The sequence below is a fragment of the Rhinoraja longicauda genome, chromosome 37, assembly GCF_053455715.1.
Source record: "Rhinoraja longicauda isolate Sanriku21f chromosome 37, sRhiLon1.1, whole genome shotgun sequence".
Lineage (NCBI taxonomy): Eukaryota > Metazoa > Chordata > Chondrichthyes > Rajiformes > Arhynchobatidae > Rhinoraja > Rhinoraja longicauda.
Genome location: NC_135989.1, coordinates 2,046,689 through 2,072,999, shown reverse-complemented (window position 1 = coordinate 2,072,999; position 26,311 = coordinate 2,046,689). Strand labels below are relative to the sequence as shown.

The 26,311-nt window shown below is 45.4% G+C and overlaps 1 protein-coding gene across 2 annotated transcripts in view; it reads left to right on the top strand.

Moving 5' to 3' along the window:
• Positions 1-23,299, top strand: part of znf653 (zinc finger protein 653) — a 69,138-nt gene extending 45,839 nt beyond the window's left edge. The window contains exons 7-9 of one of the 2 annotated variants that reach the window (XR_013549444.1): positions 7,617-7,716; positions 16,592-17,810; positions 23,278-23,299. Coding sequence is in view for 1 of the 2 variants with exons in the window: in XM_078429565.1 (XP_078285691.1) it covers positions 7,617-7,716; positions 16,592-16,769 (278 nt within the window). In the remaining variant the exon portion in view is untranslated. Of the gene's footprint in view, positions 1-7,616; positions 7,717-16,591; positions 19,168-23,277 lie in introns of those variants that run through there. The other variant, XM_078429565.1, reaches the window with a different exon arrangement.
• The last annotated feature ends 3,012 nt before the right edge of the window (positions 23,300-26,311 follow it).

The following is a 26,311-nucleotide window of genomic DNA, read 5'->3' as shown; positions in this document are numbered from 1 at the left end:
TTTCGATGCCATTCATGGGCTGGCGCACCCGTCCATCCGCTCCACCTCCGCCTTGGTAGCAGCGAGGTTTGTCTGGCATGGCGGGGTGGGCACGTTCCTGCGTGCCCTGTCAGACCGCTAAAGTCCAGCGCCACGTCCAGCCCCCCGTACAGGATTTTGAGGTCCCGGCTGTTCGTTTTTTCCACATCCACGTGGATTTGGTCGGGCCTTTGCCTTCCTCCCGGGGCTACACCCACCTCCTCACGGTGGTGGATCGGTTCACCCGGTGGCCAGAGGCTTTCCCATTGTTTGATATTTCGTCAGCGTCTTGTGCTAGGACTTTGGCCCTTCATTGGGTAGCTCGTTTCGGGGTCCCGGCAGTTATTACCACTGACAGAGGGCCACAGTTCTCTTCGTCCCTCTGGGCCGCGCTGGCAGAACTGTACGGGTCCAAGTTACAACCCACGACTGCATATCACCCCCAGGCAAATGGACTCGTAGAAAGGTTCCACCGCCAACTTAAGGCGTCCCTCAGTGCAAGGCTTGAAGGCCCGGACTGGGTAGACCAGCTCCCTTGGGTTCTTTTGGGCATCTGGACTGCTCCTAAGCTAGATCTCGGTGCGTCGTCCGCAGAGCTAGTATATGGCTCGACACTTTGAGTACCCGGAGATCTGTTTCCGGACCCTTCAGACCAGCTGCCTACAGTCCCATCAGTGTTAGCATCTCTCCGGGAACGGGTGGGCTCCCTGGCTCCAGTTCCGACTTCACGTCATGGGTGTCCCATGGTACATGAACCGCCTTCCCTGAAGGACTGTGAGTTTGTTTTTCTGCGAAAGGATTCCCATCGCGCCCCGTTGCAGAGGGTCTATCAAGGGCCGTTCCGGGTTTTGCGTAAGGGAACGGCTACCTTCACCTTAGACATGGGCGGCAAGAGCGAGCTCGTCTCGGTGTCCCGGCTCAAACCTGCCCATTTGGATCCGGATCAACCAGTCCTGGTCGGTCAAACCCCTAGGAGAGGCCGACCTCCGTTAGTTCCGCTCAGTCCAGGACCCCCCGTTCCGGCAGTTCCTCCAGGACCCCCCGTTCCGGTAGTTCCTCCAGAACCTCCTGTTCCGGCTGTTCCGCCAAGTCCGGAACCCCCGGCTCCTGTGGTGCAGGCTGTCCCTCTCCGTACTCGTTATGGTCGCGAAATCCGGCTCCCGGCTAGGTTCCGCACCTCGGGTTCTGGGGGGGGTCATGTAGCGACCATAGAGAATGGTCCAGGTCGTCGAACCCTCGGATTGGCCAGCGAGGTCACGTGGGAACGCGACCATGGGGATTGGTCCAGGGAGCGACATCGCTGATTGGCCAGCGATGTCATGTGCGCGTTTGGCGCCCGATTTAGTTAGTTCGGCGAAGTCTTCGAGGAAGACAGTAAGTTTGTGATGGTTGTCCTTTACCTTGTTGTTTAACTCTGTATTCGAATATTGCGGCTGCAATAAACTTCTTCTACAACCAACAAGTTTCGGACTCGCCATACCGCGACCATAAAATTGTGTGCTTTCTGTTGAAGGGAATTAATCCCGTAAGTGCAGGCCGACAGGGCTGGAGTTGTCTTCATTAGGGAAGTTCGGGTGGTAACATGATCCGGTTGTTCAGTTAATGAAGTGGCTACGATTTTTCAACTTCTTGTATGATTGGGGGATTGAGAAGCATACAATTTAATTTATAAACTGTAAGATTAAGTTGCCATCATTGGGAGGAAATTTTCTAATTTTTTGAGATTTTAACCTTTGTTTACTTGTCACCTCTTGAGCATTCCAAAATACTGTTAAGCTGTGACGTGAAAAGATTCTAAATGCTGTGTTTACTTGGCAAGCATTCAGCCTAACGGTTAAACCGTGATAAGCTCAAACAACTGTCTGCCCCTGTATTTTTCATTGGCTCACTTATTTTTTTTAAGCAACGGTTGAGAAGGGTGGGTTTCAGTGATGTTGTCCCATTGAATAAATCTTGGAACAAGTCTGTGTGGCACTCTGACTGTAACTGTTAAGTGATTAGTAAGTGGTATCCGAGGACAGAAAGCATACATTTTTGTCTTGAATATCTTGCCTCAGAGGATAGCATAGGGCCCTTTTCGGTTCAAATTATACTTGCTGACACCATTTATCGTAATTAAACCCCTCATTCTTTCCATACATAAGCTATCCAAGTGGGAAATGAAGAGTAGGAAAGAAAACTGCAGATGCTGGTTTAAATCGAAGGTAGACACAAAATGCTGGAGTAACTCAGCGGGTCAGGCAGCATCTCTGGAGAGAAGGAATGGGTAACGTTTCTGAAGAATCAGCCTGAAGAAGGGTCTCGACCAGAAATGTCACCCATTCCTTCTCTCCAGAGACGCTGCCTGACCCGCTGAGTTACTCCAGCATTTTGTGACTACCTTGAAAAATGAAGTGCTGTTCCTCCAGTTTGCATGTGGCCTCAAGCTGTCGATGGAGGAGACCCAGGACAGAAAAATCTCAGTAGACTCAGTGACCATTTTGCTGAACGCTTGTGCACACTGCCATGACCTACTGGATCTACTGGTTGCTAACCATTTTAACTCCTTGACCTCTCTGTCCTGGGCCTCTTCTAATGCAAGAGTGAGACCATACACAAACTGGATGAACAGCACCTCGTATTCTGCTTAGGTAGCTTACAACCTAATGGTACGAACATTGAATTCTCCAATTTTAGGCAACCAATTTCAAACCCTCACCCGCACTCCCTTCTTCCCCCCCCCCCCCCCCCCCCCCGCCACCCCACCCCCCTCCCCCAGACACCCTTCCCTGTGACCTGCCTGGGTGCACACCCATTTCTCCCCTCCTTTCCTTCCACCAATATTCCTTCCCATGGCTTCACAATTTACACTTCTATCCCAATCTCAGACCTTTTGTGTTGTCACCTCTGGCCTTTGCCTAACCATCTTGTCTATCAAACCCCCCCCCCCCCCCTTACGTGTATCCACCTATAACTTGCCATGCTTTGTTCTGCCCCTCCTCTTCCAGGTTCCCACTCCACCACAATTGCTGCAAAAGAGTCGTAACTCGAAATATCACCTATCCATGTTCTCCAGAGGTGCTGCCTGACCCACTGAGTTACACCAGCATTTGGTGTCTTAAAGCTGATGGAGCTGTGAGCACTGTCCCCAAATGGCTCTTCCACTGAAACACCAGTCACCTGGCCAAGCTCATTTCAGAATACCAGGCCCAGTATGGTCCATCTACGAGGATAGACACAAAATGCTGGAGTAACTCAGCGGGTCAGGCAGCATCTCTGGAGAGAAGGAAAGGGTGACGTTTCGGGTCTGGACCCTTCTTCAGACTCATCTGGTCCGTCTACGAGTTCGACTGTCCACATATTGTTTTAGGAAACCCTCTTGGATACACGTAACAATTCCTGCCCCGTTTAATCCTTTGAAATAAATAAGTCGCAGTCAATTGTGGTGATGTCTACAACGTCTCTACCAACTCCAGTCTGTTCTGTGATGTCTGTGCACCTCTGCCAAACTGCAGCAAAGTTCACAGCAATATAATCCTAAATCTGAACTGTAATAAAGCTATGCCGTCTTCTAAAGTTTAAGTAGGGTGTTGACATGGATAGAAAATTGGTTGGCAGACAGGAAGCAAAGAGTAGGAGTAAACAGGTCCTTTTCAGAATGGCAGGCAGTGGCGAGTGGAGTGCCGCAAGGCTCGGTGTTGGGGCCGCAACTGTTTACCATATATATTAATGATTTGGAAGAGGGAATTTGAAGCAACACTAGCAAGTTTGCAGATGACACAAAGCTGGGTGGCAGTGTAAACTGTGAAGAGGATGTTAGTAGGTTGCAGGGTGACGTGGACAGGTTGAGTGAGTGGGCAGATGCGTGGCAGATGCAGTATAATATAGATAAATGTGAGGTTATCCATGAGGCAGATAAATGTGAGGCAGATTATTATCTCAATGGTGTCAGGTTAGGTAAGGAGGAGGTGCAGCGAGACCTGGTTGTCCTTGTACACCAGTCACTGAAAGTTGGCGTGCAGGTACAGCAGGCAGTGAAGAAAGCTAATGGCATGTTGGCCTTCATAACAAGAGGATTTCAGTATAGGAGTAAAGAGGTTCTTCTGCAAATGTATAGGACCCTGGTAAGACCACATCTAGAGTATTGTCTACTGCACCTCCGCTCTACGGGGATGAAACAAACTATAGAGCGGAGGTGCAGAACCTGGCGAACTGGTGCTCGGATAACAACCTGTCCCTAAATACCACCAAGACCAAGGAGCTGATCATCAACTTCCGTAGGTCACATAACGGGGAATACGCCCCAATCTCTATCAACGGGGACAGTGTGGAGAGAGTGTCCAGCTTCAAGTTTCTGGGCACTCACATTTCGGAGGACCTAACATGGTCCAATAACACTGCTGCGCTGGTCAAGAAGGCACAACAACGACTGTTCTAGTTAAGAACACTGAAAAAGTCTGGTCTACCCCAACAGCTGCTGACGACCTTCTACCGCTGCACCATAGAGAGCATCCTAATGCATGGCATCCCTGTGTGGTACCTCAGCTGCACGGAGGCAGAAAGGAAAGCTCTACAGCGGGTAGTCCATAGAGCTCAGAGGGCCATCGGAACACAGCTACCAGACTTGGAGGGCATCTACAACACACGATGCCTCAGAAAAGCCACCAGCATCCACAAAGACTCTTCACACCCCTGCAACAGTCTGTTCGAACTCCTTCCATCGGGTACGCCCGCACCTCCAGACTCAGGAACAGCTTCATCCCCAGGGCCATAGCTGCTATGAACCGGTCCTGCTGAGCCGGATGGTCACAACGCATAGATCAACTTGCACTTTACCCTGGCTAAAACTGTTACATTTGTTTCGTTGGGTTGCTGTTGTCTAAATTACTTAAATTATTGCATCGTATGGGAGGCGCATTCCCAATCTCGTTGTACCCCTGGGTACAATGACAATAAAGATATATTGTATTGTATTGTATTGTATATTGTACAGTTTTGGTTCCGTAATTTGAGGAAGGACATCCTTGTAATTGAGGCAGTGCAGCGTAGGTTCACGAGATTGATCCCTGGGATGGCAGGACTGTCATATGAGGAAAGATTGAAAAGACTAGGCTTGTATTCACTGGAGTTTAGAAGGATGAGAGGGGATCTTATAGAAACATATAAAATTATAAAAGGACTGGACAAGCTCAATGCAGGAAAAATGTTCCCAATGTTGGGCGAGTCCAGAACCAGGGGCCACAGTCTTAGAATAAAGGGGAGGCCATTTAAAACTGAGGTGAGAAAAAACTTTTTCACCCAGAGAGTTGTGAATTTGTGGAATTCTCTGCCACAGAGGGCAGTGGAAGCCAAATCACTGGATGGATTTAAGAGAGAGTTAGATAGAGCTCTAGGGGCTAGTGGAATCAAGGGATATGGGGAGAAGGCAGGCAGGTTATTGATTGGGGACGATCAGCCATGATCATAATGAATGGTGGTGCTGGCTCGAAGGGCCGAATGGCCTCCTCCTGCACCTATTTTCTATGTTTCTATGTTAATCAGATGAACTGGCCCATCTCTCATCTCAGCTTACAGGAGAAAACAGGCTTTTGGACTATCAGCAACAGCTATACATCAGCAGGAACCAGTGTATTGGAACATGGGTTCTAAAGCATATAGATGGCAAACTGGTATTGGTTTATAATTTTGTAAACCTGTGTAATAAGATACAATGTGAAACTTCATTCCGGGTGTCATGGTAGCGCAACGGTAGAGGTGCTGTCTTACAGCGCCAGAGACGCGGGTTCGTTCCTGACTAAGGGAGCTGTCTGTACGGAGTTTGTACATTCTCCATGACCGTGTGGGTTTTCTCTGGGTGCTCCGGTTTCCTCCAACACTCCAAAGAAGTACAAGTGTGTAGGTTAATTGGCTTCTATAAAATTGTAAATTGTCCCTAATGTGCTAGTGTACGAGGTGATTGCTGGTCGGTGCGGTCCTGGTGGGCCGAGGGGTCTGTTTCCAGGCTGTATCTCTCAAGATAAATGCTATCCAGATAAATCTATCCAGATAAATCATACCTGAGTACAATCAAACCATAGACAAGTACAGTAACTGGTGCAACGTGAAGAGAAAAGGGTGCAGATTATATTGTTCCAGCTGCAGACAATGTCCTGGTAAAAAAGTGCAAGAGTTGCAACGAGGCAGATTGGGAGATGGGAATTGCATTCAATGGTCTGATAACAGCGAGAGATAAGTTAACACATATTTCTTAGCATGCTATGAATTGCAAATTGATGTGGCTCAGATTTTACATGCAAATGTCAGTTTTAAATTGAGCTGCTTACCCATCTAACAGGAAGCAAGTCTGAGGATTGACAGTCTTAGAAAGTACCTAACATAACGTATGCTTTATAATGCCTAACCTGTCAATTGTGGGCACGACTTGGGTGTCCCAGTGGTAAAAGTATAGCTTGCTGAACCACCCCACCATATATTCTGGGGAGCATTCATGGCCCCTAAATTTCAAAAGTGTTTCTAGGGCTGGGAATTAAAGTAAAGGGTAGTTGAGTTCGATTTTGTATAAAAAAAAAGATTAATATTTTAAATTACGTGCTATGGTATTTTTGTCTATTTTATGAATAATTCAAAGCGTGACTTGTTTACTTCAGTTGCTGTTGCTAAATGTCAGAGATATTTAAAAACTCAAATGATGCATAGAGTGGTGTATATTGGTGGGCGGCACAGGTGTGTTATCTGTGCAGAGTTTGCATGTTCTCCCTGTGACGGTGTGGGTTTTCTCTGGGTGCTCCATTTTCATCACATACTCTAAGGACGTGCTTGTTTGTAGGTTAATTGGATTTGGTAAAATTGTAAATTATCCCTAATAAAAAGGATAGCTTTAGTTATCAGGGTGATTGCTGGGCGGCACGGACTCAGTGGCTGAAGGGGTTGTTTCCACGCTGTATATCTGAAGTCTTCTTCTTGCGTTTGAGGCAGCAGAAGTTATGAAGCTGCTTCTGCTTCTGCTGCCTCTGTTTGTTGTCGTTCACCTGACTGAGGTCAGTTGACAGGGCTCACCACGGGGAGGTCGACAACGTGAGCCCCATCTGAAGTCTAAAAGTAAACCAAAACTCTTATCGGTGGCAAATTAGAGGGATGGGCTTTGGTTGCTGTCGAAGCTCTTGCCAAGATCTTTTCAGAGCCAAGGTCTTGCTGCTGCTCAGGCTGCTCTGCTGAAGTCTGTAAAGTGGAGACTGCACATCTGCATCTACTGAGTGCGGGCATGAAGCAGTCAGACTGGTCCAACAAGATATGGCACAGTAGATATGCTGCAGCAAATAAAACAACTGCTGATGTTGAAAGTCTGAAATAAAATTGCCATTACTTCACATGCTCGACAGCATCTGGGGAAAAAGAAACATAGTTGGCCTTTTGGGTCAAAGCCCCGTCATCAGAACTGGTTTGTGTTTTTTTGACATTTTTTGATTTTTAGTTGGATGTTGCGAGGCTGAAGTTAATCCTGGGTTGGAAAAGAAAGCACCTGAAGTCTTGGCTTTTAACCTCATGCTGGTTCCATGAAATGTTCCGTTAAATGAATGGAAAATCTCTTAATTCTAATTCCACAATTTCCTTTCATCTAGGAGTGCGAGATTTTATTTGTGAAACTTGTGGGAAATCATTCAAAAGGAAGAATCATCTTGAAGTTCATCGAAGGACACACACTGGAGAAACACCACTGCAGTAAGTTTATTGTTCAACTGATTTTCACTTTGGGAAAGCAGATGAGTCAAGTGCTTGTAGATTTATTCATGTGGCCTTTGTTTGCCTGTAACACATCACATAGTCATAGATTTACAGCATGGAAACATGCCCTTCGGCCCAATTTGCCCATGCCTACCAAGTTGCCCCATCAACACTAGTCACAGCTGCCTGTGTTTGGCCCATATCCCTCGAAACCTTTCGTATCCACATACCTGTCCAAATGCCTTCTAAATGTTGTTATAATACCGAGCTTAACCATCTTTGCTGGCAGCTTGATCCATATACTCACCACCCTCTCTGTAAAACAGAGTTGGTCAGAGCAGGTTCCTGTTAAATCTTTCCCCTCTCAGCTTAAACCTATGTCCCTTGGTTCTTGATTCACCTACTTGATCCCCCTCCTCTCCCCCCACTCTCCATCAACAACAACATAGTCACATCTGTGGAGTCATTTAAGTTCCTTGGAACCAACATCTCTAGGGACCTTAAATGGGGCCACCATCGCCTAAACAGTCAAAATGGCCCAACAGAGGATGTACTTCCTGCGGCAACTGAAGAAACACAATCTGCCACAGGCAATGATGGTCCAATTCTATACTGCTATCATTGAGTCCGTCCTCACCTTCTCCATCATGGTCTGGTTTGGCTCACCCACCAAGCACGACATCCGGAGGCTGCAACGGATCGCTCGCACAGCTGAGAAGGTTGTTGGCTGCAACCTTTCCCCCCATTGACGAACTGTACACTGCAAGGGCCAGGAAGCGAGCGGGCAAGATCATCTCTGACCCCTCTCACCCTGGCCACAAACTCTTCGAAGCACTTCCCTCTGGAAGGCGACTCCGGACTGTCAAAGCAGCCACAGCCAGACATAAAAACAGCTTTTTTCCACGAGTGATAGTTCTAAATAACCAAAGCCTGTAGTCTCTTTTTTGCTCTGGTTTATTTTCACCCACATGTTTAGACCGTAATGTTGTATCCTTATTGTTTTGATGTGGTTATGCTTTATTCTTAATTGTTAACTGTATGTTTGTGTTGTCATTTGTGAGCGGAGCACCAAGGCACATTCCTTGTACATGCATACTTGGCCAATAAACTTATTGATCTCATTCATCTCACTCATCTGTGTAAGACTCTGCATCTTAATTATCTATTCTTCTCATGGTTTAACACTTCTATAAGTTCACCCCTCAGGCCCCGGCACACCATGGATTCCTACCCTAACCAACCTGTACCTTTAGCTCAGGACCTCAACTCCTGGTAATATCTTTGTAAATCTTCTCTGCACTCATTTAAGCTTAACAACATTTTTCCTATAGCAGGGTGATCAAAACTGATCAAATGTGGCCTTGTACAACTGTAACATAACATCCCAACCCCCGTACTGAACACCCTGACTGATGATGGCCAATGTGCCAAAAGCCTTCTTGACCACCCTATCTACCTGTGATGCCACTTTCAAGGAACAATGTACCTGTACTCCTATATACCTCTGCTCTACAACACTCTCCAGAGCCCTGCCATTCACTGTGAAGGTCCTGCCCCTGGTTTGACTTTCAAAATGCACCACCTCACACTTATCTGCATTAAACTCCATTAACCATTCCTCAGCCCACTTGCTGCTGCAATCTCATGGTTCCAGAGGCCTGGATTCAATCCCAACCTTGGGTGTTGTCTGCACTGAACTTTTGCTCAGTCCGCCTGGACCTACCTGATCTCCTAAACACTTTAACTCCTCCTCCCATTCCCACACTGACCTTTCTGACCTGGGCCTCCTCCATTGTCAGAATGAGTCTAAATGCAAATTGGAGGAACAGAATCTCATATTTCGCTTGGGCAGCTTACAGCCCATGGGTATGAAATGATTTCTGGAACTCCAAGTAAGCCCTGCATTCCCTCCCTCCGTCCCTCCCTCTCCATCCCTCCCTCTCCATCCCTCCCCCACTCAAGTCACACCAGCTTTTCATTCTCACCTAGCAAACAGCTAACAATGGCCTGTTTCCTTTATCATTGTTACTTTTTGGCATATCTTTCATTCATTTGGTCTATATCTACATCATCGTCTGTATCTCTCATTTCCCTTTCCCATGACTTTCAGTCTGAAGAAGGGTCTCAACCCGAAACATCACCCATTCCTTCTCTCCAGTGATGCTGCCCATCCCGCTGAGTTACTCCAGCATTTTGTGTCCATCTAGAGCCTGCATATTCTTCCCAAGAGCACATGGGTTTCCGCCAGGTTCACCACTTTACTCCCACATTCCATAAAGTGATGATAATCGTTAATTGGTTATCGTAAACTAGCGGTTGATGTTAGTAGCAAAGGGATCAAAAGGGAGTGATAGAATGTGACATAAAATAATTTGCTGGGCTAAAAGGGAAGTAAGGGAAGCAGAGTGGACTGATAGCCTTTTGTCTACTGGCAACTTCCATGGACACGGGGCAAAAGACCATCTGGATTCTCTTAGGTAACAGAAAAAATGCTTGCCACAATGGAAAGGAACGCTTCCATTTTGCATCACGATATACATAGTCATAAAGCGATGTAACGTGGAAACAGGCCCTTCGGCTCAACTTGCCCACACCGGCCAACATGTCCCAGCCACACAAGTCCCACCTTCCTGCTTTTTGCCCATTGCCTTCCAAACCTGTCCTATCCATGTACCTGTCTAACTGTTGCTTAAACATTGGGATAGTCCCTGCCTCAACTACCTCTGGCAACTTGTTCCATGCACCCACCGCACTTTGTGTGAAAAAAGTTACCCCTCAGATTCCTATTAAATCTTTCCCCCTTCACCTTAAACCGATGTCATAGAGTCACACAGTGTGGAAACTGGCCCATCTTGCCCATGTCAACCAAGGTGCTCATATACACTAGTCTTACCTGCATGCGTTTGACCCATATCCATCTAAACCACCCTATCCATGTACCTGTCCAAATATTATTTAAACTTTATGATAATACGTGCTTCAACCAATGATTGACACAAAATGCTGGAGTAACTCAGCGGGTCAGGCAGCATCTCAGGAGAGAAGGAATGGGTGACGTTTTGGGTCGAGACGCTCAATGGTAATTTATTTCAGGATGGCGAAACTACCTATGAAAGTGCTTTACGATTGTATACATTTCAATCATTGGGGTAAATTTCTGAATCAAACATAATCAACCATTATGTTTTGTGTAAGCTTAAAAAGAAAGGAGTTTGTGTATTGGTAATATTTTACATGTGATCTAAGCTTCTGTTGGTTACGTTGTGCAACAGTGAAGTAGGTGGAAAATGTTGACAAAAAAGGAACTGCAGATGATGGTTTACCAAACGCAAGGGCAGAACAATGGTGAATATGTAGCACAATGGCACATGGCTGGCACAGTGACACAGCCTCGCAGTGCCAGAGGACCAGGTTTGTACCTGACCTCGGATCCTCCTGTCTGTGCGGAGTTTGAATGTCCTCCCTGTGACCGTGTGGGTTCCCTCCAGATGCTCTGGTTTCTCCTTCATCCCAAAGACGTGCGGGTTTGTAAGTTAATTTGCTCTGTAAATTGCCCCGAGTGTGTAGGAAGTGGATGTGAAAGTGGGATTACGTATAGCTAGTGTGAACTGGTGATTGATGGTCAGCGTGACACGGTGGGTCAAAGGGCCTGTTTCCATTCTGTATCTCTAAACTAAACTAAATCTGCACTGACCGCCAAGGCCTACTGGATTTCTCAGTTGCTAACCATTTTAACTGTCCTTCACATTCCTAGACCGACTATTCTGTCCTGGGTCTCCTCCATTGCCAGTGAGGCCACATGCAAACTGGTGGAACAGCACCTGGTGTTCTGTTTGTGTAGCTTACAACCTAACGGTATGACCATGGAATTCTCCAATTTTAGGTAACGTGGATCCCCCACCTGGATGTGCGCCCATTTGACCACTCCCCCTCCCCCACTTCTTCCACCCATATTCCTTCCTGTGACTACAATTCACACATCTTCTATCCTTCTCTTAACACCTATTGTCTTTTCAACTCTGGCCTTTGTCCAACCATCTGCCTATCAACACTTCTATCCACCTATAACTCATCAGGCTTTGTCCTGCTCCTCCTCCTTTTCCAGCTTTCTTCCCTTCCCTCCCCTCCCCACAATCAGTCTAAATAAGGATCCCCCATCACCTATAAGAATCACCTATCCATGTTCTCAAGAGATGCTGCCTGACCCACTGATTTACTCCAGCACTTTGTATCTTTTTGTTTGGGAAAATATGCCAACTTTCCAATTTTTTTGATACCGTTGTCCTGGAGTCCACATAAAAATTAATTAAAAATAAGATGGAAGACAGATAACTGGCATAAAGCACTGCTATTATAATTTTCTGCTTCACACTGCTTTTTGCAGATGATGTAGCTAAAGAAGAGAATGCAGCGTGACAATGTTGTTGGATGTTCTCGAATTATTATTGTGGAGCCTGCTATAAAACATTATGTTCTATTAATAACTGATACCTTGAGGCATTCTGTGTGGGTAACTCGTATTTGAAAGAGCTCAGTGTACTAGTAATCTGGGCAAACTCGATTGTCCTTGTTGAAAATTTAATTGCTGCTGATTTGGAGAGTATTGAACATGTTAATCTTGTCATAGAGCTGGAAAAGGTAAATAAATCAGCCCTGGTCTGTTTCTGGTTATTGTTCCAGCTCCCTGATGAGGTAATCTTGCAACGTTGTGCAAAATGGGAGGGCTATTTCCATAATTTCTTCCTTTGTGTCCCTGCTGTATTTTGTTGTGCCCCCCTTTTTGGTTTGATTTATCCTTTGATATTCTAATATATCAATAACAAATACTTAGTAACTCTCCAGAGCTGAAGAGAAGAGATTAAATGAGATCAGCTTGGTGTGTGTGCCAGCCAGAAGTGTTATAACTGGTGGTGGAGATGTTCATGAACTTTAAACGCAAGTCAGCCAATGAACCCTGTTCACATATGGGAACTGACTGTATCTCACAAAAGAGTGATTTCTGGGGAAATTTGAAATGGATGGTATTGTGGTTTTATGTAAAGATATCAAAATAAATTGGAAAATAAAAATAAATGCACAGGTTAAATTATGTGGGTAGGATGAGCTGCTGAGTGTATGTTTCAAATCAGTAAAATGTGAAAATGTAAGTTTCGTATTTATCTATTTCCTTTCCCAGCCTCAAAAAGAATTACACTTGAAGTTTAGTCTCTGTTGCAACATGAGGCGACGTGGTGCCAATTTGGGAGCGGTCAGATTGCACAAACAGTGGGGTGATGATGACCAGGCAATCCGTAAATTTGAAGTTGATAATGGGGCACTAGCTCACAGCAGCATTTTACTGGAACAACAAAAGAGGAAAAGGACAGGTCCATAAACTAGACATGGCAGGAGCACATAGTCTTTCCAGGCAACATCTGGATTACTGGGAGTGATTCTGGCTGCCACACCACAAGAAGAGCAGAATGGCCACAGGGAAATGAGGAATACATTTATTAAATATGACTTGAAGTTCCAGGGTTATATCATGAGACAAAATTGCAGGAACTAGGATTGGATTTCAGGGAAAATGTGTAGGAAGGAACGACGGATGCTGGTTTATATCAAAGATAAACACACAAAGCTGGAGTAGCTCAGTGGGTCGGGCAGCATCTCCGGAGAAAAGGAATAGGGACAGATGTTACATCTCCTGCGGTTGCAGACTCATCCCTTCCCGCCCAAACCACCACCTCCGTGGGTACTATCCCCTGCAACCGCAGGAGATGTAGCATCTGGCCCCATATTTCTTCCTCGACTCTGTCCAGAGACCCCGACAGTCCTTGCAGGTGAGGCAGAAGTCCATTTGCACCTCCTCCAACCTCATCTACTGTATCTGCTGTTTGGGGAGCATATTGGGGAGACCAGGCGAAGGCTCCGACATATTGGGGAGGTCAAGCGCAGGCTTGCTGATCGTTTCGCTGAGCACCTCTGCTCAGTCTGCCTTAGCCTACAGGTTAGCCTATTAGTCTGCCAGTTGCCAAACACTTAACTCCTCCACCCATTTCCACACTGACCTTTCTGTCCTGGGCCTCCTCCACTGTCAGAGTGAGGCCCAGCGCAAATTGGAGGAACAGCACCTCATATTGCTTTTGGGCAACTTTTTCACCCAGAGAGTTGTGAATTTGTGGAATTCTCTGCCACTGAAGGCAGTAGAGGCCAATTCACTGAATAAATTTAAAAGAGGGTTAAATAGAGCTCATGGGGCTAGCGGAATCAAGGGATATGGGGAGAAGGCAGGCACAGGTTCCTGATTGTGGATGATGAGCCATGATCACAATGAATGGCGGTGCTGGCTCAAAGGGCCAAATGATCTCCTCCTGCACCTATTTTCTATGTTTCTACGTAACTTACAACCCAGCGGTATGAATATTGATTTCTCTAAGTTCAAATAACCCATGCATTCCCTCTCTCCGTCCCTCCCCAACCCCAGTCATCGTACTAATTTCACTGTCATCCTGTTGACCGTTTGCATCTCACTGTTTGCATAGCTCGTTGTCACCTTCCCCACAGCCAACAATGTACCATTGTGAGTTCGACCTTTCCTTGATCGTAGTTGCTTTTTGCTGATCTTTCATTCATTTGTTCTATGTATGTTCTTTATCTCACATTTCCCTCTCCCCTGGAGGCCCTGTCCCACTTAGGCGATTTTAAGGCGACTGCCGGTGATTAGGCTGTAGCCGACAGTTCGCCGGGGTGTCGCGGGCATGATCGTGAGGAGTCTTGCAAGAATCGTAGTGGATCTCAGCGCGTCACTGAGAAATCATCCGGAGTGAAGTTTCTCGGCGACAGCTGGCTTGTCGCCAGGTATCGTTGCTTATTGCGGGCGCTGTCGCATGCTGTCCCCAGGTTTGCTAGGTTCTCTTAGATGCATTTAGAAGCACGTAATATTAAAATAAGTAAAGTCATTTCAAGATACCATAAAATACTTGTGTTTAACCAATTTATTTACCGTCAGGACATTTGACAGGTAGATTGGAGGCGACAGTTTGACGGTCAGGTAAGCGTGGGAATTTTCACGATGTTTATGGCCATCAGCGATTACATTTAAAGTAGGCTCCCAACCCAGATATGCAACGCAGAAACCAGATATGCATCTCCCGTACATTTTCAAAGAATGCCCACACACTTTTCACAAAAATCCATTTAAACATTTTTAAAATTAAATTTCTTAATACTGCCATTAGTAAACTGGAAGTCAATCCAGTTTATGCCTTGTTACCGTGATCCTTGGTTTTCAAGTAACCCCGGGCAAGATGTTATATTTCAAAACTCTCAAGTACTTACCGACTTGTCAGTGATTTCAGCGAAAATGAGGACGCCGGAGAAGCATTGACAGCATGTGAATTTTGCGATGTTTCCGAAGACGGTGTAATCTCGACCTGACTCGACATTGTCGTGGTCATTGTCGTCGGGTAAAAGAAAATTTTGGCGATCTGCTACGACTTTGACAGTCGCCGGCAGTCGCCTAAAAAATCGCCTAAGTGGGAGAGGCCCTTGACTCTTAGTCTGAAGAAAGGTCTCGACCCGAAATGTCACCTATACCTTTTCTCCAGAGATGCTGCCTAATCCGCTGAGTTACTCCAGCTTTTTGTGTCTATCTTTGGATTTCAGGGAAGTTGGGTAGTCTGATTTGATTGAGGGTTTGGTGCGGAGGGAGAAAACATTTCCACTGCTTGGGGAATCCAGAATTGGGGGGGGGGGGGAGGATGGAGGGACGGTCTAAATATTAGAGCCAGTCCTTGCAGGATAAAATGTGGAAACACCTGCGCAGGAAATAAATAGGTAATAATTGACACTCTTTTTGCAGACATCAGTTAATTTGTATTAGGTCTAACATTAGGGATATCAAAAAAGTGAACTGAGGTTTAATGTCTTCCCACTCTCGTAAGTCATTTTGAGATAACAGATTGCTCTGTGATGGAAGGGAGATAGACACAGAGTGCCGGAGTAACTCAGCGGGTCAGGCAGCATCTCTGGAGATAGACACAGTGCCGGGGTAACTCAGCGGGTCAGGCCGCATCTCTGGAGATAGACACAGAGTGCCGGCGTAACTCAGCGGATCAGGCAGCATCTCTGGAGATAGACACAGAGTGCCGGCATAACTCAGCGGGTCAGGCCGCATCTCTGGAGAAAGGAATAGGTGACGTTTCAGGTCGAGACCCTTCTTCAGACTGAGACTCAGGGTGGGGGACACTTGAGGTATGGAAAGGTACAGAACAAAGCAGAGCCTGCATTGATGACTCGGGAAAGGTGGAGTCCACAGTGGTCCATTGTTGGCTGGGATGAGGTGAAGGAATGCAAATAGTGAAATTAGCAAGAGGATTAGGGTGGGGGAGGATGGCGTGAGGTTACTTGAAGCTCGAGAAATCAATATTCATGAATGGTAACATGGTTGCGATGAACATGGTAACATGGTTCCACTGACAATTACTGATGAGCCTGTACTCAATTAAAGATCTGAATTTGAACAATGCCAAGTATGAATGAGGTTAATTCGTTAAGAAATACAGTGTGGATCCAGGCCCTTTGGCCCATCACGTCCCGCGCTGACCAGCAATCCTTGCACACTTCCACTATCCTACACACAACAGGGACAATTTACCGTTATACAAAGCCAATTAATTTACAAACTTTTATGTCTTTGGAGTGTGGGAGGAAACTGGAGCACCCAGAGAAAACCAACGCAAGTCACGGGGAGAACGTACAATCTCCGGACAGACAGCATCCATTGTCAGGATCGTACCCAGGCCTCTAGTACTGTAAGGCAGCAACTCTACCGCTGCGCCACCGTGCTGTCCTTAAATATTCATTGGGCTTTTCTCCTTTGTGTTTGCAGGTGTGAAATTTGTGGATATCAGTGTCGACAGAGAGCTTCACTAAACTGGCACATGAAGAAGCACGACACAGACATACAGTACAACTTCACCTGTGAACACTGCGGCAAGAAGTTTGAAAAAATGGCCAGTGTCAAGTTTCACAAGTTAAAAAGTCACCCTGAGTACCAGACCAGTTGACTTGACGTTGCTGGACATGTACGGCTGCAGCAAGAGGCATATGCACAAACCCTCCTTGACAAGGCATAACATTTGTGCAAGCACTATTTATTCAAACATCAAATTTTATATTTTCAGCTTCTCTATATTAAATATTTTCAAATTGTTGCAGGTTCAGTGGGGTTTGTGGTGCGGGAGAGTTTGGGTGGAAATGCAATGAGTTTACTTGAATCCCGGGCCTGTGGAATGGCTGGTGTCTGAGTGGAGGCCACTCTGGACAGGAATAAACCTGGTGCAACTCTTCAGACCACTTGAAGAGACTTCTTATTTAATCAGATCTGCAGCATGCCTGGCTTTGAAGTTGGTAGCAGCCGGCAGGTGAGCAAAGAAACATGTTTACTGTTGAAAATCAAAATAGCCTATGACTGAGTGAAATGGAGCAAGTGGATTAACACAAGTGGATTAACACTTGTACATTAAGGCAAACATACTGAGCACGTGTTAAGGGAATTGTTTCATGTCAAGCCTGTTTTCATCAGAACTGGAAAAAGTTGGAGGTAAAATATTTCAATGATCCTTTCATGTGTACTCTCTTGGCCATGTGTAGTTTTTGTGGGCAACTGTTACTCTCCTGCTCTAGTCCATACTGCAGTTACCCTTACGTGAACCATGATGGTGAGTCAGGCTCCTCACCACACAGGCATTTGGATCAGTTGTATTGCGCTGGATAATGTCATTCAGTATAGAAAATGGAATCCAACCTGGCCCATGCTACTCATTACAAGTCTATTACAACCTGGCCCATGCTACTCATTACAAGTCTATTACAACCTGGCCCATGCTACTCATTACAAGTCTATTACAACCTGGCCCATGCTACTCATTACAAGTCTATTACAACCTGGCCCATGCTACTCATTACAAGTCTATTACAACCTGGCCCATGCTACTCATTACAAGTCTATTGAGTCATTTGGAACCAATAGGCTGCCAGGCAACAGGATTAAACTTACAAATGGAAGGAAATATTGGCAAGGCATACTGGTTTCCAAAGACATAGAGGTTTGTTAATTGACTTCTATACAATGCCTCTTGTGTGTACGATGTGGAAGTGGGATAACATCGAACAAGTATATGGGTGATTCTTGTACAAAGGTCCTGTTTCCAAGCTGTATCTCTAAACAAATCTAAACTAAATAACAAATTTAATGTCATTATCTAAATGGTGATCTTTACCATTTAGGTCACATATACCAATGGTCACATATACCAACACAGTACCAACCAAAGTACTGTGTTGGTGTATGTGAAATCATGAAATGCTGAACTAGGGTGCAGGATAGAGTTTACAACTTCACAAATTCAACCCAGACCCAGATACTTGTTAGTAGATTTTGATCTGCAAAATAATCTATTCAGTTATATGTAAGCAAAGTCTTTCACTTTACTGCGTTAACTGTTCTGATGCAGATTGGCAGTGAGATGCACTTTGCTTCAGTGTTTCCAGATAAAACAAGGCAAAAGCTGCTTTGGTTCTTGATCCAGATAATACTCTCACTGGAGGAAAAAAAACTGCAGATGCTGGTTTAAATCGGAGGCAGACATAAAATGTTGGAGTCTCGACCTGAAACGTTACCCATTCTTTCTCGCCCGAGGTGCTGCCTAACCCGCTGAGTTACTCCAGCATTTCAGGTCATACTCTCATTGGAAGTGTGTGAGCGAATGGTGAGTGCAGGAACAAGATTCCTCTCCCATTTGAACATTGATTGAACTGACAAAAGAAAGAGTCAAAAAGGATACAGACTGCCAACAGACTAGTTGACCATTATGAGCTGGTACCAAGAAAATGGAAAATATCGGCAGCAGGAGGAGAAAACATTTGTGTAGTCTGTGCTGCTCTTCACAGTAACCAGCGAAAGATTTCATGAATTAACAAAATCATTCAATATGCAACGTAGATGAGACTACTGAATTAAGGAGCTTGAACTGCACATTAAATTAAATGTTTACACATTGGCAATTTTCAGATGAAGTCTGTTACTTAGATAGTTCTGCTGTTCATTGTTCTGGTCTTCAGTGTGGACTAGACAGTCAAGCAAGCTGTGCGTGGTGTTCTGAGTTCACTGCAGCAGTTCGCACCAAAATTTTTGGTTCTTGCAAAAGGGCAAAAGCAAAACGTTGGCAAATGAACAAGGTGCCTGAGATCAGCGTTTCACAGTAAGATCTGGCTTGTGCAGCAGGAGTTATGGCACTTTTTAAAGAACCACGAGTGTAAATGGGACATGTTGGTTAGTGTGGGCTGGTTGGGCCAAAGGGCCTTTTTTGACAGTCTATCTATGACCCCACCTAATTGTGCATTAGCTGATACATCTACAGTGCGACACTTCTCCCTCTCCTCCCGTCACACAGTGCTGGTGCATGAGCATTTACTGTACGCCTTTGAGGTCTTGCGAATGTTAAAATGGCGTCATCACCAAAAGGACGGTTTACAAGCTTAACCAGTACGGTGACAATGTTTGAATGTACATTAAGAGTTTTTATTTTATGATGTTTTACATTGGTACATGTCAAATTATTTTATTGTATATTTTGACTGTTATTTTTGGGGACTGTTATTTATGCCAAGAGTAATATTTGCATGATGTTACAAGCTGAACCCAAATCTCAGTCTGTGGTCCATCTCTAAAGGGTAATATGCGACATTGATATGATGGCAGTTGAACCCGGCAGGAGCTGTGGTATTTCCGAGCCATTTGTCCCAACCCTATAATCTGTTACCACTTTCAACTGCATCTGCAACTAGGTGGATGATGGATGTTCAAACTGTCCTCTTGCCCTGAGAAGATGGCCGTGAGTGGTCTTACAATTGTGAAGTCCCTTAGAATATTTTTCCACATGTAAAAGGTACTTTCATAAGTTTATGTGATAGAAGCAGAATTAGGCCATTCAGCCCATCAAGTCTACTCTGCCATTCAATCATGGTTGATCTATCTTTCCCTCTGAACACCATTCTCCTGCCTTCTCCCCATAACCCCTGACATCCTTCAGAACTTTCCTGCTGAACGTGTTTCCAGGTCCTAGATTTCTTGTGATAACTGTTCCAATTTCCAGAATTGGTTCACATTAGTAAGGAAAAAGTAATAATCTTCTGTACAATGATTCAATGATGCTTTATTTATCACATAAGCAACTGCACAATGAAATTATTTTTGCATGTTTTACACATGCAGGTGCCTCCACTTTTGGCACTATTATTCAAAGTCTAATCGGCCCCCGCGCTTGAAGTACTCGAGCAGTTCCCACGAACTAACGTCATCACAAAATGCTTTTTTTTTCCCGCCGAGTTTCTCCCCCCCGAGACCTGAAACATCATCCATCCTTTTGCCCGACCCGCCAAGCCACTCCAGCACCCCTTGTCTTGCTTATTCATCAACCAAGGCAGAGTGTGCATCCTTCCCAACCCTTCTGAATTTGATGGTATGTTTTCGCTTTCTTATTTCATTTCTGCCATTCTGATTTCACCTCCCATTTTTCCGCAAAACAGTCGGTTATTGTAATTTGTCAATTTGGCCGCGAGAGGTCGCTAGGGCTTCTGCGAGAAATCCACCCATGAAAGTGTGGGACCGAGCGAGGCTGGGCAAGAATGCGACATGAATGTTTTTGCTTACTTTTTTTTTGCTGAAAAGGTGCATTATGTGCCATATTATGAATTATGATGTAAAATTCTGAATTTTGTACATCAAAATTATGTATTTGTAAAATCAAATGTTGGGAGGTCGGAGAGTGGTAGTGGAGCCATGAGTACTGAACCAAAAAGTGGGAAAATGGCCTGGTGTACAGGTCATTTCCCTTTCCCACACAATTCCCCATCCCACTCCTCCCCCGGCCACTCCCTTATACCCTTCCCCTCCCAGCATTCTCTCCCACGTCCGCACGGCTATTTTAAGAGAATGCTTTTCTAATTTGAAATGCACTTATCCTTTCTCCTATTACTTATTAACTCAAACGAAGAAAATCAATTCCAGTTCTGAAATGCTCTGTGTTCTGTTAATAATGTACTATTGCGCTTTGTAATTTAGTTGCTTTAAATAGATTATTTTATTTCCATAAATTTCACTCGAAATTAATCATTTGAAATATAAGTGTTGAAATCTGTAAACTTTAGTTATATCAGCTGAAAAAGCACCTATTCACCCCTTGGAAAATTACCCAAAGTAGATTTGTACATTTTTTACAGTCTTTTGGATGTGATGCACCTTGTGTCTAAAACTGTGCCAGATGCAATGACATTGTAGGCAGCTGATTGGATTGAGACCTGAGCAAGATTCCTTTTTTGATGGCCATTTTAAGCTACTGATTCACAGGGGCTGTTAGACGATGTCTTCAAAGTTTAGTAGTTGCGGTTCATGTGATAGGAACAGAATTAGGCCATTAGTCGACTCAGCCATTCAATCATGGCTGATCTATTCCCCTCTTCATCCTGCCTTCTCAGCATAACCCTTGACACCCGTACTAATCAAGAATCTTTCTATCTCTGCCTTAAAAATATCCATTGACTCGGCCTCCAAAGTCTTCTGTGGCAATGAATTCCACAAGCATTCCTGCAGTGAGCATTCATAAGTGCCATTTGTAAAACTAAACACTGCGAAAAAGAATACTTAATTTGTCAAATCTTAACGGTATTAATGACGAATAGATGCTGGTTTAACTTCAGGACCTCTGTGCCTCTGCAAAGATCAGCATTTATTTCCCATCTCTAATTGCACATGACAAGGTAGGATTCAGCTACCTTCTTGAGCTGCTGCAGTCCTTTTGGTGAAGGTGCTTCCACAGTGCTATTGGGAATGGAGTTCCAGGATTTAGACTCAACCATGATGAAAGACTGGTGTGTAAGGAGGAACCCCAAATGCTGGTTTAAACCAAAGACTGATGAAAAAAGCTAGAGTAACAGCAGGTGAGGCACCATCTCCAGAGAAAAGGAATAGCTGACTTTTCGAGTTGAGACCGTTATTCAGACTGAAGTCTGAAGGGGAAAGGGAAATAGATATAGACGGTAAATAGGACAAATGATAAGCAAAAAGCAACGATAATCAAGGAAAGGTAGAGGCCACAAGAGTCCATTGTTGGATGTGGGATAGGTGATAAAGAGATATGCAAACAGATTCAACAGGGCAACAGTAAAACTAGTACAACGACGAGTGTGGGCGAGGGATGGAGAGGGGATACAAGGGTTTCTTGAAGTTAGAGAAATCAATAAACTTACCGCTAGGTTGTAAGCTGCCCAAGCGAAGTATGAGCTGCTCTTCCAACAATTTGCATTTGGCCTCACTCTGACCATGGAGAAGGGCCAGGACAGAAAGGTCAGTGGGAATGGGAAGGGGAGTTAAACTGTTTGGCAACTGGGATATCACATAGGCCAAGGCGGACTGAGCGAAGGTGTTAAGCGAAACCAGTAGGTCTGCACTTGGTATCGCTGATATATTGGAATCCACACCTTATCAACAGATACAGTAGATGAGGTTACAAGGAGGAGGTGCAAGTGAACCGCTGCCTCACCTGAAAGAAACATGGAAAAATAGGTGCAGGAGTAGGCCACCTTTGTGCCAGCACAGCCATTCAATATAATCATGGCTGATCATCAAAAATCAGTACCTGTTCCTGCTTTTTCCCCATATCCCTTTATTCTTTTAGCCCTAAGAGCTAAATCTAACACTCTTGAAAACATCCAGTGAATTGGCCTCCACTGCCTTCTGTGGCAGAGAGTTCCACAGATTCACAACTCTCTGGGTGAAAAAGCTTTTCCTCATCTCAGTCCTAAATGGCCTCCCCTTATTCTTAAACCGTGACCCCTGGTTCTGGACTCCCCCAACATCAGGAACATTTTTCCTGCATCTAGTTTGTCCAATCCTTTAAGCTTTGTACATGTTTCTATAAGATCCCCTCACATCCTTCTAAATTCCAGTGAATGCAAGCGCAGTCGACCTATTCTTTCATCATATGTCAGTCCCGACATCCCGGGAATTAACCTATGCTGCACTCCCTCACTAGCAATAATGTCCTTCCACAAATTAGGAGACCAAATTTGCACACAATGCTCCAGGTGTGGTCTCACCAGGGCCCTGTACAACTGCTGTGGAACCTTGCTCAAATCATCTCGCAATGAAGGCCAACATGCCATTAGCTTTCTTCATTGCCTGCTGCACCTGCATGCTGAATGGACCTGGATGGGGTCGAGGGAGGAGGTATCGGGACAGGTGTTGCATCTGCTGTGGTAGAAGGTACCTTGGGTGGGGGGGGGGGGGGGGGTAACGAAAGACTGGTGTCATTACCAGGTCAGTATATGCGCAACGTGGAGGCTATCTGCTAGTGGTAATGTTCCCATACACCTGTCGACATTGTTCCTGCAGGTAGTCAAGGTGATATTTTGGGAGAGGCTAATGAAAGTTTGGCGAGTTCTTGCAGTGCACCTAGTAATCGGTACTAGATTGTCAGCCGCAGTTTAACATTCTCTTCTTACCTGTTTTCACAGATGTACGCTTTTGGTTACTGAGGGCACTGACTGACAGGATAATTGATCCATAACACTGGTTCTCAAGAATGTGTGAGCCTGATTTCATTGCCAGTTGCCTCGGTTCCCCTTTGAACTCACGACAGTGAGAATCTGGTGCAAAAACACCAGCTGGAGGAACTCAGCAAGCCTGTCTAGGGAAAAGGAAAATATTGTATGCTTGGGCCCCTTGAGACTGATTGAGTATAGGGATAATGTGTAGGAAAATAACTGCAGATGCTCGTTCAAATTGAAGGTAGACACAAAATGCTGGAGTAACTCAGCGGGTCAGGCAGCATCCAGATGTCAACTTCTCTACATTGGCGAGACAACGCAGGCTCGGCGATCGTTTCACTCAACACCTTTGCTCAGTCCACCTTAACCAACCTGATCTCCCGGTGGCTGAGCATTTCAACTCCCCCTCCCATTCCCAGTCTGACCTTTCTTTTCATGGCCCTCCTCCAGTCTCACAGTGAGGCCCACCGCAAATTAGAGGAACAGCACCTCATATTTCGCTTGGGCAGCTTACAGCCCAGTGATATGAACTTCTCTAACTTCAGATTGCTCCTCTGTCCCTCTCTTCCCCTCCCCCTTCCCAGTTCTCCCACTGTCTTCCTGTCTCCACCTGTATACTTTCTTTGTCCCGCCCCCCCGACATCAGTCTGAAGAAGGGTCTTGACGAAACGTCACCCATTCGTTCTCTCATGAGATGCAGCCTGACCCGCTGAGGTACTCCAGCATTTTGTGTCTACCTTCGAGTATAGGAAGCTGGTTAAGAGGTAAAGAGAATAGGTGGGCAAGAACCTGCTCGTGATAAATGAAGTAAAAAACACAAAGTGCTAGAGTAACACAGCGGGTCAAGCAGCATCTGTGGAAGACATGGATAGACCACGTTTCGGGTTAGGATCCTTCATCAGACTAGAACGGACCTGACTGGAAATGTCATCCATCCAAGGCCCCCAGAGATGCTGCTGCCTGACCCATGAAGTTGCTCCAGCACTTTGTGTTTTATTCAAGATTCCAGCATCTGCAGTTCATTGTGTCTCCAAGTGAATAAATGTCTCCTCGTGGGGAGGGAGTGATTGGCAGATGGGTGGAGATAGTACAATGGACGCCAGTTCTTGACCCACTCATTCCCAACACTGCCAGCATTCTCCTCTCTACTATCAGTCAGAAGCAGGTACTTGACCCAAACAATCTGTCCATTTCACTCCATAGATGTTGCTGGGCCTGCTGAGTTAATTTGGCATTTTGTTTTTGGCTCAAGGGGAAGGCAGGAGAATGGGGTTAGGAGGGAGAGATAGTTTAGTTTAGTTTAGGGATACAGCGTGGAAACGCCCTTTTGGCACACCCGGTCCACGCTGACCAGCGATCCCAGCACACTAACACTACCCTATACCCACTTGGGACAATGTTTACATTAACCAAGCCAATTAACCTACATACCTGTACGTCCTTGGAGTGTGGGAGGAAACCAAAGATCTCAGAGAAAACCCACGCAAGTCACGGGGAGAACGTACAAACTCCGTACAGACGGCACCCGTAGTCGGGATCGAATCCGAGTCTCCAGCGCTGCATTCGCTGTAAGGCAGCAACTCCACCGCTGTGTCACCATGCCGTTATTGAATGGTGGAGTCAATTTAATGGGCTGAATGGCATAATTCTACCATCCCTTATGACCGAAGATGACAGCATCCACAGTATCTTATGTCTCCAGAATCGGGTGCAGTAATATTTGTTGATATTCAACTCCCCGTCACTTGTCATTGATTCAGCTTTCCTAAGAAATGTATTTTTAATAAAGGCATAAAAAATCATTCTGGCTTTCGGGTGTCTGCAATCATATTCTGGAGGGCAATAAGGCAAGGACATGAAAAGGCCCATATAACTGGTGCTGTCTTTCATTGAAAAAAACATTGCTGTGAGGCCAGTGTAGTTGCAGTTATGCTGCTTTGCTGGGATTTGCAAATATAAGTGGTACGATATGAAAGACAATGGTGTGGTGGTGATGTGGATAGAAAGGACGTTCGACGTGGTGCAGTCTTGGCAGGGGAGGGTGGAGGGCAGATTACATTCTTGCCTTCATAAGTGAGAGCGTAGAATAGAGAAGTTGAAATATTATGATTGCAACTTTAAAAAATGCTGATAAGGTCTTACTTGGATGGCCATGCTAGCGGAAAGATACAAAAGTTAGTGGTTTTGCGGATAGTGAGGATGGTTGTGAACGATTGTAATAGGATCTGGATCGATTGGCCAGGTGGACAGAGGAATGGTTGATGGGATTTAATACAGAGAAGTGTGAGGTTTTGCATTTTGGGAAGTCGAACATGGGCAGGACATACACAGTAAATGTTAGGCCTCTGGAGAGTTGTAGAGCAGTGGGATCTAGGAGTGCAGGTGAATGGTTCCTTGAAGGTCGAGTCGCAGGCAGACAAGGTGGTCAAAAAGGCTTTTGGCCTTCATCAGTCAGAGTATTGAGTATAGAAGTTGGTCATGTTGCAGTTGTATCAGACGTTGGTGAGAGGGCCTTTAGAATATTGTGCTCAGTTCTGGGCACCATGTTATAGGAAAGATATTGTCAAGCTTGAAAGAGTTCAGAAAAGATTTACGAGCGGCAGGAACTGGGAGACTAGTCAGGATCGAGGGAAAGATGAACGGCGCAAAGTGCAGAGAGATCCTTGATGAAAACCTGCTCCAGAGAGTTCTGGACCTCAGACTGGGGCAGAGGTTCACCTTCCAAAAGGGCAACGACCCTAAGCATACAGCCAAGACAACGCAGGAGTGGCTTTGTGACAAGTCTGTGAATGTTCTTGAGTGGCCCAGCCAGACCCCGGACTTGAACCCGACCGAACATCTCTGGAGGGACCTGAAAATAACTGTGCATCGACGCTCCCCATCCAACCTGACAGAGCTTGAGGGGATCTGCAGAGAAGAATGGGAGAAGTTACCCAAATACAGGTGTGCCAAGCTTGTTGCATCATTCCCTAGAAGACGTGAGGCTGTATTCGCTGCCAAA